This window comes from Melanostigma gelatinosum (genome assembly GCF_949748355.1).
Source record: "Melanostigma gelatinosum genome assembly, chromosome: 8".
In the NCBI taxonomy this organism is placed as follows: domain Eukaryota; kingdom Metazoa; phylum Chordata; class Actinopteri; order Perciformes; family Zoarcidae; genus Melanostigma; species Melanostigma gelatinosum.
Window position 1 is genome coordinate 7,056,400 of NC_136641.1, and position 18,116 is coordinate 7,074,515.

At 42.4% G+C, this 18,116-nt stretch overlaps 1 protein-coding gene across 1 annotated transcript in view; it reads left to right on the plus strand.

The window, feature by feature from the left end:
• LOC306780382 (plexin-A1-like) overlaps nt 1-8,477 on the plus strand; it is a 240,451-nt gene extending 231,974 nt beyond the window's left edge. The window contains exons 30-33 of the mRNA XM_079272739.1: nt 1,370-1,539; nt 2,498-2,710; nt 5,330-5,480; nt 7,496-8,477. Coding sequence (XP_079128865.1) covers nt 1,370-1,539; nt 2,498-2,710; nt 5,330-5,480; nt 7,496-7,591 — 630 coding nt within the window. The 3' untranslated portion in view covers nt 7,592-8,477. The remainder of the gene's footprint in view (nt 1-1,369; nt 1,540-2,497; nt 2,711-5,329; nt 5,481-7,495) is intronic.
• Nucleotides 8,478-18,116: the final 9,639 nt, after the last annotated feature.

The window sequence follows — 18,116 nt, forward strand, 5'->3', positions numbered from 1 at the left end:
TCGGCTGTTTCAGCAGTGGGGTAACTTTTGTTGGTGACTGTGTGTGAGATGACTTGAAAAAGTATATTGCATTTTAACATATACTGGATTGATAATGAAGCTTGATCATGTTTAAGATTTACCGAAACAAAGTGGTCACCGATGTAAGAAAGGGCCCTTTGTAAAGAAACACACAGGGACCAACAGACCCATAACAATTCCTTCCATCTTGGATCCTTGCAGCATCCAGCCGCCTTCCTTATCCTCCCTCTGTGTCTCTCAGTTCATTGTCTCTCACCTAATTGTAGCAGGGGGAGGGAAATATAGCAATGGGCAGCAGTTACAAGAGAGCCGTCTTTTCAATTTCCACTGGTAATAAGAAAAAAACAGATTAATAAAAGGTGGGCTTGTGGTGCAGGGAGGCAGATACAGGAGGTGTCAGGAGACAGGTAATTTGTCGAGGGATTGAATATTTGGCCATGCGTGATGACAAAACACAGAGGCAAATACAATTGAGAAACTCATCTTGTCCTTGTCTCTCAATGGCTGTCTTTCTTGTCCCGTCTATGCAGATCTCAGTACTTTGATCCGGAATTCATTCCTCTTCCATTCCGCAATGGCTGACTAAATACGATCCCCAAACATTTCCTCGGTAATAGATTCTGCCAGACGGAGAAATCTGGGAAACAAATCGTGTTGTTAGGGAAATTCATTTAGCTACATTTGATGCAATTATGTTGAGGCATTGTCATTGGAGGAATGCGCCATCCAAATCCGAGAGCCGGGGGTTCTGTGTTTGTGATTCTGCAGAGCTCAGTGGGCAGAGCGAGGCGGTCACGGAGCCCGAGTTATCGCTGCGATTCCCACTAGAAACGCACACACTTATGGCCCATTCAGGTGCTGTGGATACAAGTGGCTGGAAATGGTACGCTACCTTCTGCCACACGACACAGTGAAATGATGTTTATTTCCGTTCTCCGTCATTCTCTCTGAGATTTCATAAGGCGGTCGTCTTCTCTTCTGATTAACAGTTAGAATTTAAACCGAGGTATATAGGATTCTAGGAGGTGTTTGTGAGGGTGGATAGATTCATTCATAAGTACCAGCGCAAAACTGCTCAACACATGAATGACCAAAATCAATATAAGTAATAAAACAAAACAGTAAAAGCTCTAAAAACAAAAGGTCAGAGTGAGTTCCCATAATAAGGCGATATAAGCTGTATTAAAATCGAAAGGAATCCGAGACAAACTACAGACTTGTCAGGCATTAAATCCCAGCTCCTGCTTCTATATTACAGTTTTAAACTTTAATGTCTAACCACGAGCAAGAGATTTCAACTTTATTTAAAGTCCTCTTGTTGTCTCTCCGTCCTCGTCCTTCCACTCAGGGTACGCTACAGAAGTTTGTGGACGACCTGTTTGAGACCATCTTCAGCACGGCCCACAGAGGCAGCGCCCTGCCGCTCGCCATCAAGTACATGTTCGACTTCCTGGACGAGCAGGCCGACAAGCACTCCATCACAGACTACGACGTACGGCACACCTGGAAGAGCAACTGGTAAGCCAGAGAGTCATTTAGTTACCATCAGAGTCCCTCCCTAGCTTTGACGTCTGACTGACCCAGTCAGGCCAAGTACATTTAAGTCATTTTTCAAACATTGCCTGGTTCCAGCTTTTTAAATGGGACAATCTGTTGCTTTTCTTTGTCTTATGTGACGGTTAAATGATTATCTTTGAGTGTTGGAGTTGTGGTCGGCCAAAACCAGCAATTTAATGACATCACCTTGGACTTGTTGATGGCCATTTTCCATTTTTTACGTTTTATAATGGTTAAAAATGTGATCATTCAAAGAGTACATTTTGCATGTTTATGATAGTTTTACATTTGTTTCTTTTGTAATGTCATTGGCAACAGTTTTTTCGTGAGCCAGATGGACATCATGTGACCTGCAGTTCCAGCTGTTGTTACTGCCCCAAAATCACTGTGTTCCTGGGTGCACTGTAATGTTATACACCCTATCTGCAAATGTCTGGAAAGTAAATATGTTTGTGAACAACACTGCGTATTATATTAAATCAATAAATCCAGGTCTGCAAATTGCAGAACAAATTAAAATAGTTGCTGTGTCGGATGCTTGTTCATAATTTACTGGAGGAGTTAATAACATCTTCAGACCGGTATTGCAGTATTTGTTTGTGTTTATTTCATTAACAGGTTTTGCTGTATTTGCACAGAATTTAGGTCACCCCTTTTTCTTTTTTTCAAGTTATGACCAATTCGATGTTTTTTACAGTTAGCTGCTACGCTGCCCGAGGGCCACAGCACCTACTGTGCAACATTATTACAAACACAATACAAACCGCAGAAAAACAAGCGTTAATGCACATACGTTATGGAAAATAGTAAAAGAAGCAGCCGAAGCAAAGCACTTCAAATTTCCAGGTTGCATTTAATTACGTGTTGTTAAATGTCTTTTTGTTTTTTCTAAATGGTCTGTTCTGTGTTCCCTCTCCAGTCTTCCTCTGCGGTTCTGGGTGAACGTCATCAAGAACCCCCAGTTTGTATTTGACATCCACAAGAACAGCATCACGGACGCCTGTCTGTCCGTGGTGGCCCAGACCTTCATGGACTCCTGTTCAACGTCAGAGCACAAACTGGGGAAAGACTCACCTTCAAATAAGCTTCTCTACGCTAAAGACATCCCCAACTACAAGAACTGGGTGGAGAGGTAAGGCAAAGCGGAACGCAGGCAAAGTCACATTCAAATGGCAAGATTAAAAGAATACTTCGCCCACAAAATGACCATTTGTATACCGAATTTGAGGTAACACAGGGCGAATAATTGATATACAGATGTTCATTTTCTGCGGGAACTATTCCTTTAAACTAGCAAAAAGAAAGAAAATCCACAATTTTTAATGCTAAGTGAAAAAAATCCATATGAGTTGTTGAAGCGGGAAAGGTTGACTAATCTGTAAACTTGTCTTCAAAGAAAAGTGAGGTGGAGTGGTGAGATAAATGACTCATTTAACCTACGAAGCTAAAAAACTGCTGTAAGATTAGGAGAACATAACAGGTTGAACTTTATCCGCTACCAGCACTTGAAGCATTTCCCTGGTCTCAGAGTACACGCTTCTATTAAATTTGCGCAAAAGAAGTCATGTACTTTAATTACAGCTTGCTCCAGGCCCATGAATATGAAATGCAGTGCACACAGAGTGTAGAAAATATCCGTAATGACAGTTCTGTCTGTGACATTTTAAAAGTCGCCATTTGAATTCAGGTCCAAGACAAAAAAATGTTAAATTCACATCAGCCTGTAAAGAAGCACACAACGTAAAAACACACAGATGAGAGACGGAGTTGTTGCAGCTGCTTGCCCTCCCTCACTCAATACAACTCTCCCTTCATCTCTCTATTCAGCTCCAGAATGTTTAACTAATCATGATGATTGTTTGAAAATTCTCTGGTTAATGTAATTTACTGGTTTATTCTAAGTCTATCTCTCTTTGTGATCGTTGTTTTGTTGTCTTCGTGTTTTGATTTTGATTTATCTGTGTTTCTGTGGCGCTCGTGTTACACTTTTACGTCGCCATCTTGGTCATCGTACCCGTTGTAAAAGAGATTCAGAATCTCAGTGGGATTAACCTGGATAGATAAAGGTTGAATAAATCAAATAAATGACATGTCCATTGAGCATGGTCCCATTCCCTTCGGCTGCAACAGTGGAGCAGACAATTATCCCGGTACCAGGATAATTGTCTGCATTTCTTTATTTCAAGCGACACACTTGAACGTGCTACGGCGGGTCCTAAGGCCTTCACTGGGTATACGAAGGCAGTATGAGACAAGGATTTATAGCTGATGGTTAATTGGGAGCAGTTAAACCTTGTTTCTATTATGCCTCCGAATGCAAGCTCAACCCCAGCCTGCCCCGCTGCAGTAAACCTGGAGATGGTTGATGGTGGATTGTGCAAACAGGTCTGGGTCCAGCTCAATATTGGAATATATTCTTATTGTACTCCTGCTGTACTTTCTATGGACTTTCTGCTCCTCGGTTGTAGCCATCAGCACTGAGTCGAAAATGCAAAGGTTGTTGTTGCTCTGACCAGATGGGCCTCAATAAGTAAATGCTCAGTCATAATAATACATACATAGGGACTGTATGAAAATGATTGGGATGGGGAGGAGGGATTAATTGGAGTATTAACGCCCCACTCTAAATTCCAAATAGTTAAACATTTATTGTTAATTATACTAGATCAGCGGTTGCCAAACTTTTTAGGCCACGCACCCCCTTCTACGTCCCGACCGGGCTCATACCTCCCCAGCAACGAGGCACATCACCCGGTCACAATACCTCCAGAATGTCACCCGGGTGAAATCCGGGACTTGGTTTTATGGTTCCGAGTGGCGGCGCTCACCCGTTGGCGCTGGGACGCGAGGTCTCCAGCCGCCCCAGCCGCGATCGTCAGGTCTGTCAGCCCTCAGAACAGGCCGCGGGTCAATAACTGGTGGGTGGTGGGGTAGAGGCAAGGCAGATCACAGAAAAATAATAAAGACTAGAGTATGGCAAAGATATGTTGATGAGAAACATGTTTAATACGTCAAACACAAACGTCATCAGGGAGAAAATACGTTCGTGGTAAAACGTAATTGAGAATGCATTTTAGTTTTGGGGGAACGTAATTTTTTAGGAGACAGGACTGCACCGCCATTACATTTTTCCTCTCGCGCACCCCCTAGAGGCAGCTCGCGCACCCCCAGGGGTGCGCACACCACACTTTGGGAATCCCTGTACTAGATGGTCCGATAGCCCAACTTGTATGAGGTTGACAGTTCAATCCCCGGCTCCTCCTGTCCGCCCGTCGAAGTGTCCCTGTGCGAGACACTGAACTCCAAGTTGCTTCACAGCTCACAGGGGAATATTCAAATACTATATAAATCTGGAGTGAAACAAAGTAAAAGGACCTTCCCTGCTCTCCCTAAAAGTTTAATCTACCCTCTCAGCAAAAAGACTAAAACACCCCCCTCTTCCCCTCTAATAGTAACAACTTCAACCTTTATATGCTCCTGAACTCTACACAGTCCACTCTTCCTCCGCTGTGTCCTGCTATCATGTCCCTCCCGTGTCCATTGGTCCCCGTCAATGCGTCCTCGAGCGAGATACGGAAAAATCAGCTGAATATTAAAAATGGAATTGTGAACCGCATCAACGCCCAGCGAGACGACCGGCAGCCAGCTGCCACCGTTTGCACTCAGAATATTTAATAACGGCCCGTAAGCCGGGTTCTGGGTGGAATGCGAATGGTGCAGTACATAAACCTCTGTCTCACCTCTCCCCCAGGTATTACTCCGACATCTCCCGAATGCCAGCCATCAGCGATCAGGACATGAGTGCCTACCTTGCGGAGCAGTCCCGCCTGCACCTCAGCCAGTTCAACAGCATGTCGGCGCTGCACGAGATCTACTCCTACATTATCAAATACAAAGACGAGGTGAGCTCCCTCCGGACATGGAACAGAGTGTTGAAAGGACTCGGGAGCAGCGCGTGTGCTGTGTCACTTCACTTGTTGTGACTGACACCGAGAGATCATTTTAATTCAATTACACCGATACCCAGTCCACTTTGGCGAGGCCTGGAAGGTACTAGCGCCATTAGGATGCACAATTAAGGCGTGAGCTTAACACATCATGGAGGTAATGGAGCTTCATTAGGAGAGACCTGCTTGCACAGTATCCTACATCTGCTGCTGGTTGATTAAAGCTTAAATTTCTGTTACAGGAGTGTGTGTGTGTGTGTGTGTGTGTGTGTGTGTGTGTGTGTGTGTGTGTGTGTGTGTGTGTGTGTGTGCAGGTTTCATCTTTTAAAGGAACACTTCGATATTTTGAGAAAGGCGCTTACTGACCTTCTCGTTGTAAGTTAGATGAAGAGATCGATACCACGCCCCTTTCTGAAGGCTAGAAATGAAGCTGCAGCCAGCGGAGACACTGTGTGGTTACCAGGCAACCAGCGTAGTCTCTAGGTAGTTAACAAGTGCATAACAGAGAAGCTGTGTGTTATAAAGGACATTAAGAACTTGCTGTTTGAAGGCTTTGAACCATCGGATCCCGTGAACATTTCAAACACATCGCCCTTGAGTCATTCATGTGTGCGACGCGTTCGCTTCCTTCATTCGTTCAGTCATCTGCTGGGCTGTGCGTGGCCCTCCCATCTATTCCCCTCAGCCTGTGTGAAAAGGCACAAGCTGTAAGTGCTCCTGCATGTGGGGCACGTGGGAATGATGCAAATCATTGGCGGTCATCCAGGCGATGTTCCAGGAATTACATCAAGAGTTAGATGAGAAGATTGATACCACGTACACATCTGTCCTGTTAAGACCAAAGGGAAAAACATCAATTTGGGGTTTTAATTTTCTTATGTCTCGTGAAAAAGTCGCTGCACTGGTTCATACATGAGAATGTTGTTTAAACGAGCAAATTAGTGCATTTGAATTAGTGACTCTAGATGTGCTGGTTGTCCATCCCTTTTCATTCGGGGGCGACCGTGGCTCCCTGGTTTAAGAGGTTCGTCTGGGAACCGGAAGGTCAACGGTTCGATCCCCGACTGGGACGTGTCACGTGTTGAAGTGTACCTGAGCAATACACTGAACCCCCGGCTCCCCGGGCGCCGATCAATGGCAGCCCACTGCTCCCTATATATCCAGGGATGGGTCAAATGCAGTAGTCAAATTTCGTGTATGTGTAAATGTATATGACGATAAAAATGGTTTCTTCTTCTATTCTGGGTTCATATCCCGCCCTCCACTCGTACCTCTTACTCTGGTTCCTTATAGACATGCACATGTCTCCTTCAACCTCTGCTTTCCCCCAACTTCATCGGGCTTTTATGCAGTGAAAGATAAGCCGCCTCAGCCTCTGCCCCCTCCCCTGCTCCCCCCCCCATCCCTCAATAGCAACAGCATTACAGTCGTCATGCTGGCTGGTTGCAGCTGGCTCCATTCAAACTCACCGCTCCCCTTCATTACAGCCTATTATCCAGATGTAGGCAGCTGCAGGGTCCCCGTCGCCTCTAACACATGCCCTGACCTCGCGCGCACACAGGCATAAATATATATACGCGCACACACAATGCCAATGCACATACTCACAGTAAACGGAATGATGCACCACAAAGACAAATGCACACATAAATACAGTCTTTTTTGTTTTGTTTCTCCTCCCTCCCATGTTCATGTCGCGCTTAACGAGACCCCAGCACACGCGCACTCCTGCACACACTCTTTATAGACGTTTCGTTTGCCCCTCACACCTCCCCCGCCAACCCCGTCCATGTTGTCTGCATCGGTTTGAAATGTGATCACGAACATGGGAGCTGAAATGCCAAAGAGCTGGTGTATCTGAGCACCAGCACATTAAGGGTTAAACAGCGTAATACAACGCACCTATAGGAATGAAATAAGCGATTTAGGTGTGAAGATGTAGTTTAATCTGCCTCTGCATCCGTTTCCAGATCCTGTCGGCGTTACAGAAGGACGATCAGTCGCGCAGACAGCGGCTACGCGGCAAGCTGGAGCAGGTCATCGACACCATGGCGCTGGCCAGCTGAGGATCGGCCAATCGCGCTCCTCGGCTAGGGGAGAACCGGCCAACCAACACGCCTTCCCACGACAACCTTCGACACCCGTGACATTTTTGACCCTTCGACGTTTGAAGTCTTGTCCGTTATCACCCTCACGAAAGACTGCAAGGACACGAGCGCCCAGCAGCAGCAGCAGCAGCAGCACAGGAGAGACGGCAGAGTTTGGAACTAAGGCCACACCGGGCTGGCTTTTGTTTTTTCTTTTTCTCTCTCTCTCTGAGCCACCAACCCCAGCCCCCAACAACCAAATGCCAGCGCAGCCTCAGCCGATATGGACCTCAGCTCAGGAGAGCGTTTGTTTTCATCAAGGCCCTTATCACATCTAGACTCCTAAGGGTGCAGCAGTTGGGTACTTTGGCCACGATCAGGACCGGCACATGCACACCGGTGACCAAAAGGCTCCTCTCGCTGGATACAGAGCTGAAATGTTACTGGACAGCTGGTAGCTCTCCACAGCCACGGCGACAGTTTAAACTGTGAGCCAACAACAGTCCAGGATCTTTTATTGCGGTACTTGATCCCTGTGCGGGCTTTCTGTTTTCCGTCCTCCACAGGGAGGTCAGAGGTCGAGGCTCAGCCACAGCGCAGCAGCCTTGGAGCTGGTTAGGATTCAGCGTGTTGCTCAAAGACACTACAGCAGGGTGGATGCTTGGCAGCACGGAGGCCGCGGCCACTGCAGGGCGACCAAGAGGAAGGACTTTGCAGGGAAACTCTTCCTCCAGAACCGACTCTGCAACCCTCTATCAACATTTCAGGACATTTTCAGTTTCATAACTCTGCTTATGATTTGTAAACGCATTTTTTTCCTCCCTTATTTACTGCCTACTCTCCCCCCGTGCTGTGCCACTTGTGTTCCTGCTGAATTTGCACAACAAAAGCTAAATCAAAAGAGAGAAGAGGATATATGAATATATATATATATATATATATATATATATATATATATATATATATATATATATATATATATATATATGTAGATATATAAATACAAACCTTTTGTTTTTAAAAACAAATTTAAAGTTGAAAAAAACCAATGTTTTCCATAGTAATGTACAAAAAAAAGTTTGAGGAGAGGATTTGATATTTCCAAGATGAAAAATTATGAAAACACATGGAAAAGTCGTCCTGTGCCATGTTTTACTTTGAATGTTGTTTAGTGCAAAGAGACTTCTTTTCGTTAGATGAGATGTGCTATGATGAAAATGTTGACATGCTTAGTGACTAAAAGTGAGAGTTTAATTATATACATTTACACACACATATATGTGTGTGTGTGTGTGTGTATTACACCGACCTACAGTGCTTTTGTGTTTGTTTTAGAGAAACCAAATACACCGAGGCCTGGTCAGCTGATTTAGATGACACAAAAGACATTCCTGTGGAAGCCAGCCTCGCGCTGTGGTAGCAGACAACGAAAGAGGCACGAGCCGCTCATTTGGACATTTGGCACACATCGCGCTCTACGGCTTCTTGATCTCGTTTTTTTAGATTCCTCCTCTTGCCTGGACAAAAAAAAAAAAAGTACGAGTCGTGCGCTCCAAGATGAAAGCCAGCTTTGGTGTGCAGGAGACGGGTGAAACAGCATTGTCTCGTGTTTTAGCTTGTTTTCTCGTCTGCAGTGAAAGACGCTCAAGGTTCCCACTTTTGAAATGTGAATGTGGTTTATGAAAAGAAAATGAAATGTAGCTTGATCTATGTAAGTGATTTCGTACCAGTTGAAGGCCTTTCTCTTTTTTCGTTTTGTGGTTTTATAGGGTTAAAAAAAAAGAAGAAAGAAAAACACATTAAATGTTTCCTTTCCAGTACGCGCTGCTGCGCATTACCGGGCAGCGCTTTAACAAAAAACGTGCATTCATAAACGACACATTCCTTTCTCCTATGAGTGTAAAAAAAAAGAAATAGTAGAAGGTTAATAACAAAGGCTAGAAAATACAGGAAAAACCAGATTGAAAGATGTTAAACAGAACCAGGGTAATATATACTGTGTGTGGTCATCCATCCTGTTAGAGCTTGTTATGAAATGTAGAGCACTAGACCGGGCATATCAATATCAATATCAGTAGGTTCAAATGCACCTTTTAGAACAATACGTCTTCAAAGGAAATAGTTACAGATGCCTCTTTTTCTTCCTCTTCAACAGTGCTTCCCCCTGCGACAGAGTGGAACGGCCTTTAATCAGCTGACGCTATTAGTCCGCTTTAAATCTAGATCAGACAGCGCACAACTTTGCAGATGCATCCGGAACCTTGCAGGCCAGGGCTGCTGTGAAAGGCCTCTCGGCTTCTCTCAGAGGAATAGTTAGCTGAGTAGTCCAAGAGCCCGGACTAAGACGGTCTGAGCTGCAGTTTGGGAAGAGGAAACTGAAAGGTGCCAGTCTCTTATGGGATGGTTGTGACTGCAGGCAGCGCTGCTCTCCAGTACAACCTAAGTGGATCACAGGGGAAACTCCCAAAACACTTTCAAGCACAGGAAGAAGCCACCTGCGACATGACCCGCCCACATCCCGCTTTTTGTCACTACCCATGGACCTCAAAACGTGCCTGTACTAGAGTAGATGCTATTTTAAAGATAGATAGTTTTCAGGTCCTCTGATGGCACATTCACACGCTAGAGGATTTCTTATAACTTTAAGAAGCCAAACCGGGGAAAAAAACATACATATACGTATATTTCTTAATTGTAATTATAATAAGCAGCATTCTTTACATAACATGCCTTATGTTACAGTTGCAAAATTGTTAAGCTGTCACTATAGTGTGTGAGCAAAGCACCAGATGGTGTTTGTTCAGTCTCAGCTGTGACTTTTGCATTTCTCGGGTTCATGAGTTTTAGTCACTTACGTTTGTGGTACGTTCAGGCCTCGGCCTCTTTGAGCAGCGATCCCTCCAATCTCAGCTTTAAAGAACTGGAAAATAATAATCAAGTTCTGATGAGGACGAGATTGAAATAACCTGAATTATCATTTCACGTGACAATGTAACTACGAGGCACTGCTAGGTACTAGCCACATGCTAGCTGATGTTGGCTACTGCAGACGAGGCGGCTACCTAGCTAGCATGCTAGTCTAAAAATAAGTCAGACTGGTTAAACATCAAACATTTCCAAGGTTTATCGGCATGGAAATGTACAATATATACATAATATATTCCTTACTGTTACCGGACATCATCTCTCCATGGTTGCCCAAGAGTTGAACAATGGCCGACAATGGGCGTGCCACTTTAAATTTAGCAAGCAAAGCTTCTTTTTTTTTAAAGTTACTTACCAGACCTGGATCAACCCTTAGTGCCACCTAACCAAATACATATTGCTGCTGTCAAATGAAAACTATTTGCAATTAAAAGACATACATTACCCTTAGATACAGGATGATTATGAAACCCTTTAAAAATCCAGATCTGTAGATTGTTAGCTTGTAGTTGTCGTTAAGATGGCGGATTAATCTGCCAGCAGATACGCGTCTGGATAGAATGAAACGTACTGTAGGTGCTTCAAGACTTGAACCACTGATCTACACAGGGTAAAACAACATGCAGGGCGGCTGACCAAAGCTTATCTTCCACAACAGGAGAAAAGCTCTGTGACAAGAGATTATCGCTGATCCATCTACGGTTCAGTTCTTCCACAGGAGGAGTCAGCACTTGGTTATTGTCATTTAAATAATCCCTCATTGAAGGTGATCAGTGTTTGTATTTGCGCTTCATAAATGGTGAACTTGAGGTAATGTTACTTCCACATACAGGCACCCATTAACGACTGACCCAGCCTGATGTATTTATGTCTGACTGCTATTCACCGGCTCAATTGTTCTTTTGATGGAGATTTGTGAAAGATACTTTTAGTGGTGTGGAAATAGTAATGAGGTTTAGTTAGTGAAATCAAAAGAAGAAGAATAAAAATCACCAGGATGGTGGGAGAAGGCCCACTAGGTCTCTGGTGCTTTTGTTTCTTAGTTTTCGCTTCTTGTCTTCTGCTTCGCCACTTGTTGGGGTAAAAGATGAAAAGACTTGGGCAAGGCAGAGGAAGCTCTTTGAAGACCATGGTACCGCTTCATTCTCCATTCTGTTGCATCCGTGGCGCTCCACTTCCACATAGGAATATACAGTGATGAAGGAGGGAGGAGGAGGGTGGAGAGAGATGGGAAGAGGCGGGGGGAGAGATTCTCTCGACAGTTGCCCGACGCAGAGCTGTTCACCGTGCCTTGTCTGGCTCTGCCCATACTGAAAATAGTCAATTTTGTTCATGGACCTAAAGGGTCTGATTCCAGGTACATGTCCAAAAATGTAAATGTGCATTTCTACAACATCATTCAAGATGTATTTTGACGTGCAATAGTTCTGCTTTCTTTCTTTCTGAGAGTGAGATGAGGAGTTTGATAGCCAACCAATCAAATGTCAGGATATGGTTAGCCTAGCTTAGCATAGAAAATGAAAGAGCTAGCCTTCCTCTGTCCATAGTGCTATCTTGGAGAAGAGTAAGAGAGAAGATCAACACCCCTCTCATATTTGTCTGATATGTGAAGATGGGGAGAGAATACGGTTAGCTTAGCTTAGCATTAACACATGAAGCAGGGAAAACTCAGAGGTTAAAGAAAGAGCTCCTACAAGCACCGCTAAGCTAGCTAATTAGCTAAACAGAGCCAGGTTAGCTGTAAGCTAACCGTAGCCTAGCTCTAGTTTGATATTTAGCATAGGCTTCAGATCTGACATTGGTATCCAATTCTTCATGTAACTCTCAGCAAAAGAGTGAATAAAGGCATTTACCAAAATGTCAAATTATTGCTATTTTTCTACAACAATAAAACCTAATAATAATTCAGGAATCCACACCCCTTTCTCCAGAAATCCATCTCTATATCTGCTCTGAAGTGTTTGTGAGATGTACTTATTTTCAGTATGGGCTGTACCCTCCAACATGGCTCCTACTGCACAACCTTAATACTTAATGTGCCATTTGTTTGGTTCTCTCCCCAACAGCGACACCAAAGTTTTGGCAAGTTTCTCATCCCTCCAGTTCTCTCCAGCTGAGTTCACTTTGATTAAAGTACATTTCAGAAGATCATAGGATGTAAAAAAGAAAAAGAAAACCTTCACACACAGATTAAAGAAGAGAGCGGTAGAAAGAAGAAAAAAAATATCTTAAAGAGTTTTAATACTTTATGAATTCTGATACCTTTTTAAAAGTTTCAGACTTGAAGCTGCTGTGACAGGTTTTGGCTGTTTCACGCCCGTGTAAATATCCTGCTCTCCTATTTTGCAGATTTATTACGTGTAAATAGCACACGCATCAAAGGAGAGATTAAACATGTTTTTTGCTAAATCTGTCTCGTCTGATGTTTTCATTCCCCTTCCCCATATAGCCTACCCTCTAAGTTGTGGATTTGAAAGTTGTGAGAAGTTTTAGGTTTATCTCAAGTGCACGTCACCACAAAAGAACGCGAAAGATCAGAAGCAGCACATATGAGACTGAAATATTGTTGTACTCTATATGCATTCTGATAGAGGAAAATCTACTGCTTCAGTTTGATTTCCCCACTTTTACCACAGCGATGGTGATGAGGACATTGACAAAAGAAAAAATAATGAGCCATTGCAGACTTGACTGTCAGAAATCTCCTGAAGCGAGCCAGGAAGATGCAAAGCACGGTTTCAAGAGAACAATCACCCGACCATATCCACTCACTTTCCCAGCCTTGTCAAACGACTGGAATCTTCCTCGTGAGTGCAAGACCAGTGAATCCTTAAGATGACACTGTCAGAGATGTCGCCATTGTGATGTGAAGGATGGTCTTCAGGTGCTCCGTGTTCCCTTTATCTTGCATATACTGTACATCTTTCTAAGCAGATCATAAATAATATAAATCTCTAAAATACAATATGTTTAACACTAGGTGGAGATAATACAGGGGGTTGGGTGTAATATATGTAATATATATATATATATGTAATATATATATATGTAATATATATATATATAATATATATATATATAATATATATATATATATATTACATATATACATATATATATATATATTACATATATATTACATATATATATATTATATATAGATATATATATTACATATATACATATATATATATATATATATTACATATATATTACATATATATATATTATATATAGATATATATATTACATATATATATATAATATATATATATTACATATATATAACATATATATTACATATATATATATGTTATATATATTATATATATATAACATATATATAACACATATATATATATATATATATATTACATATATATTACATATATATATATATAATATATATATTACATATATATAACATATATATAACACATATATATATATATATATATATAACACACATATATATATATATAACACACATATATATATATATATATATATATATAACACATATATATATATATATATATATATATATAACACATATATATATATATATAACACATATATATATATATATATATATATATAACACACATATATATATATCTATATATATATATAACACATATATATATATATCTATATATATATATATAACACATATATATATATATATATATATATATTACATATATATTACATATATATATATATAATATATATATTACATATATATAACATATATATAACACATATATATATATATATATATATATATATATATATAACACATATATATATATATATATATATATATATATATATATATATATATAGTGGCAACCCGGGGGACGTGGAGGCAAGATTCAGCGATAAAACAGGTGACTCAGACAGTAACCATGTAACAAAAAGTGTCCTTTAATAAAGAGGGTAGGGCAAAGGGGGATAGGGTCAAACTCAACAAAAGATTCCTCCCGGTCGGGGTCTTTGGCCTTCGGTCAACACCCAGTGTGAGACAATTCCTCCGTCCTGTTTTGGGCAGAGCAGAAGAGAGAGGTGAGTCCGCTGAATTACCTCCTGTCTGCTGCAGCTCCTCTCCAGAGGTTCAGGAGATCCTCATATTCTTCCACCTGCCGCTGCTGCTTCACAGCCCTGTGAACGTATGCTCATTCTAATTACCTGATGGGCTGCAGGTGTGACCACTGACAGTGCCTAGTGGCTGCAGCACCTGCACTGGATAGTAGACTCCCTCTATCACCTCCCCCAACCTGAGCGTGGGGATCCGCCTCCTGTGCTGTGTCTGCTGGGCTCTTCCCCCTGGTTTACCGCAATATACACAGTATATAGTCAGTCCAGTCTGTTAGTCAGTCCACCGCGTTGGTCCAGGCTAAAATATCTTGACAGCTGCTGGATGGATTGCCATGAAATCTTATACAAACATTCAATGTTCCCAGAGGATAAATCCCAAGGACTGACATGTTATCTAGCGCCACCACAAAGATGATATTTGGTGACGTTTTCTTTTCATCAATTTCTTATTGGAGGGCATGAACTTTGGTACAGAAAGATCTGTACTCTCCAAAAAATGAATCTCATTAACAACCGTTATTTACCATTTCTAGCACCAACAGCAGGTCAAAGTGTTCACTTATTGAGTGAAATATCTCAACATCTAATGGACGGATTGGCACAAAACTTTCTGCGAACATTCATGGTGCCCGACTCAGCCTTTCTGCTTAATGTAATTATTATTAGTGTATTGTTAATTATTGAGGCTGAAATTCTTGCACAAACAATGGGAACGAAACATTATCTCTAGGGCATGTACACTGCTTTTGTGATGACAATCAGAGAAGATTAATCAATCAATCAATCACTGTCGCATTTGATAGATGCAGAAATGACTCTTGTGTGACTCTACATCCGTCAACCATGACACAAGATGACAATGATTCTCTATACAGCGTGTCCATTTTGATTTCAGACGCTGCTTCGGTGCGTTATTTATGTCTGCTGCTCGCTCTCTCTCTCTCGTCACCCTACCTTCCCGGAGCAAATGGTATCAAAACAGATCAAGTCCTGTTTCTGTCCTCACGTCTCTCCGACTCTCCATTACTAGTTGTAAAATGTAACATTTAAAATGTGTCGAGCCCGCCCCCTCGGGGACCAGTCGGTTTGACAGGCAACCCATCAATCAAATTAAAAAGCCCATTACAAAAACATAAAGAGCAAAGAGAAGATTCAGTCCTCCGGAGAGAATCTGACCTGGATATCACAGACACCTCGTCTTTGTTCTCAATGGGATTGACCTCTCTTTATTACCCTAAGTGATTTTTTAAATTTTTTGTCTTCCCTCCACCTGTGGGGCCATCGCAGACTCTTATTTATTCCTCTGCATGGTGAGGTGTCAAGCTGAGGATGGACTGAAGGCAGATTGTAGCATGTGTAATTATTACTCTTTTATTTTCCCTCCGTATCCCCCTTTGCCTGCCTCTGATCTCTTTTTCTTTTCTCTACATAATCTGGCTCTTCAGAGAGGTTGAGTTTCCACAGGAGTTGTCCCTCCCACTCCTCTTCATCCACTCCTTTTTATTTGCCTCTTGCATGTTATTTGGATTGCCTGCTGTAGCACTTGTCACAGTGGGTAGAGAGCACAGCACAGCAGTGCGTAGATAAAGCTACGGGTTGCACGCACTCTCGCAGACAAGCAGACACCACCTCCCGTTGCCTGCAGCCCGCATGTCTTGCTATGTCTCTCAGGGCATCAGATTCACATGTTTGAATTGTGCTTGTTGAGAAAACATCTCTCTCTCTCTCTCTCTCTCTCTCTCTCTCTCTCTCTCTCTCTCTCTCTCTCTCTCGTTTTATTTGGGCCCAGAGGCTTCTCAGGCAATTCAATCACCCTGACCACTCTCACCACAAACACTCGGCCGTCCTCCGAGATGCCCCGACGCAGAATAAAACGACAAAGTGACATTGGCTTGGGCCACACGCCGACGACTCTCAGCTGGAGATTACACTGGAATAAGAGCCCTCTGTTTCTCCAGAGTGGAGAAAAGCATAACAGAGAAGAAGGAAAAAAGATAGGCTAAGAGAAAAGGCAACAAGAGGTAAGAAGGACAGAGGGGACAAGTGTAGACTTCGGAGGGAGGGATGACTTTGGTTGCCTCGGAGGAGGCGTGAGGTTAATGCCGCCTCTCTCCTTCCGCCTTGATATGAAGCCGCAATAAATGACGACCAGCAGGGGAAATAACACGATGGCGCAGAATCAGGGCAGCAGACGAGAGTCACGTCCGCCCCGCGCTGCTCCCTCATTGTTGAAGCTGAATTAAATGCACTGCTAAGTTGCGACTGTGTGGGCGCTTGTCTGGATGCGCTAACAGAGCGTACGTGAGCTTGCATGATTTAAACTAATCACAGATCCCTATGGCAGAACACCTACACTCTGTTCACGGAACACGTGCTGTCCTGAGCTCTTGATGTCCAACAGGTCTGTCGGGTGAGAGGGAACAAGTGGGTTTATTGATTCCTGATGTGTTTGGGAGAAAGGGAAGAAAGACTGCGAGTAGGACCCCAGACTTTAACGTGACATTTATAATTTATTTTGCTTGATTGACGGGTCTAAAAAATCGAAACTTTTCATGGCAAAATTGAAAAAAAGGTTTGACTACTGTCAACTTGAACAGCCATATCAAGACAATTACAAAATCAGCCTACTATCACCTGAAGAATATATCAAGGATTAGAGGACTTATGTCTCAACAGGATTTGGAAAAACTTGTCCACGCATTTATCTTCAGCAGACTGGACTACTGTAACGGTGTGTTTACAGGTCTCTGTAAAACGTCCGTCAGAAAGCTGCAGCTGATTCAGAACGCTGCAGCTCGAGTCCTCACTAAGACCAGGAGGGTGGATCACATCACTCCAGTTCTGAGGTCTTTGCACTGGCTTCCTGTCCAACAAAGAATTGACTTTAAAATCCTGCTGTTGGTTTACAAAGCACTGAATGTTTTGGGACCAAAATACATCTCTGATCTGCTGCTACCTTATGAACCATCCCGACCCCTCAGGTCGTCTGGGACCGGTCTACTTTCTGTTCCCAGAGTCAGAACTAAACATGGAGAAGCAGCGTTCAGTTTTTCTGCTCCACATATCTGGAACAAAGTCCCAGAAAGCTGCAGGTCTGCTGAGACCCTCAGCTCATTTAAATCAAGATTGAAGACTTTTCTGTTTGCTGCTGCCTTTAATTGAACCACATTCAATTCATATATTCATCAATTTCCTGCATTTCACTACTGCATTTTATTTCTTGCACTGTTTTTTAATGTTTTAATGAATGTTCTTAATTGTTTTTAAATCTCCTTTTCTTTTGCCTTATGTTTTGATGCTTTTAATGGTTTTATGTGAAGCACTTTGAATTACCTTGTTGTTGAAATGTGCTATACAAATAAACTTGCCTTGCCTTGCCTTTGACAAAGGACACATCACTCGCTGCCTTGGGACTCATTGGAATTGGATGTAAATCACGAATTGCAGGTTTGTCCACTGCAACAGAATTCCGTAATAC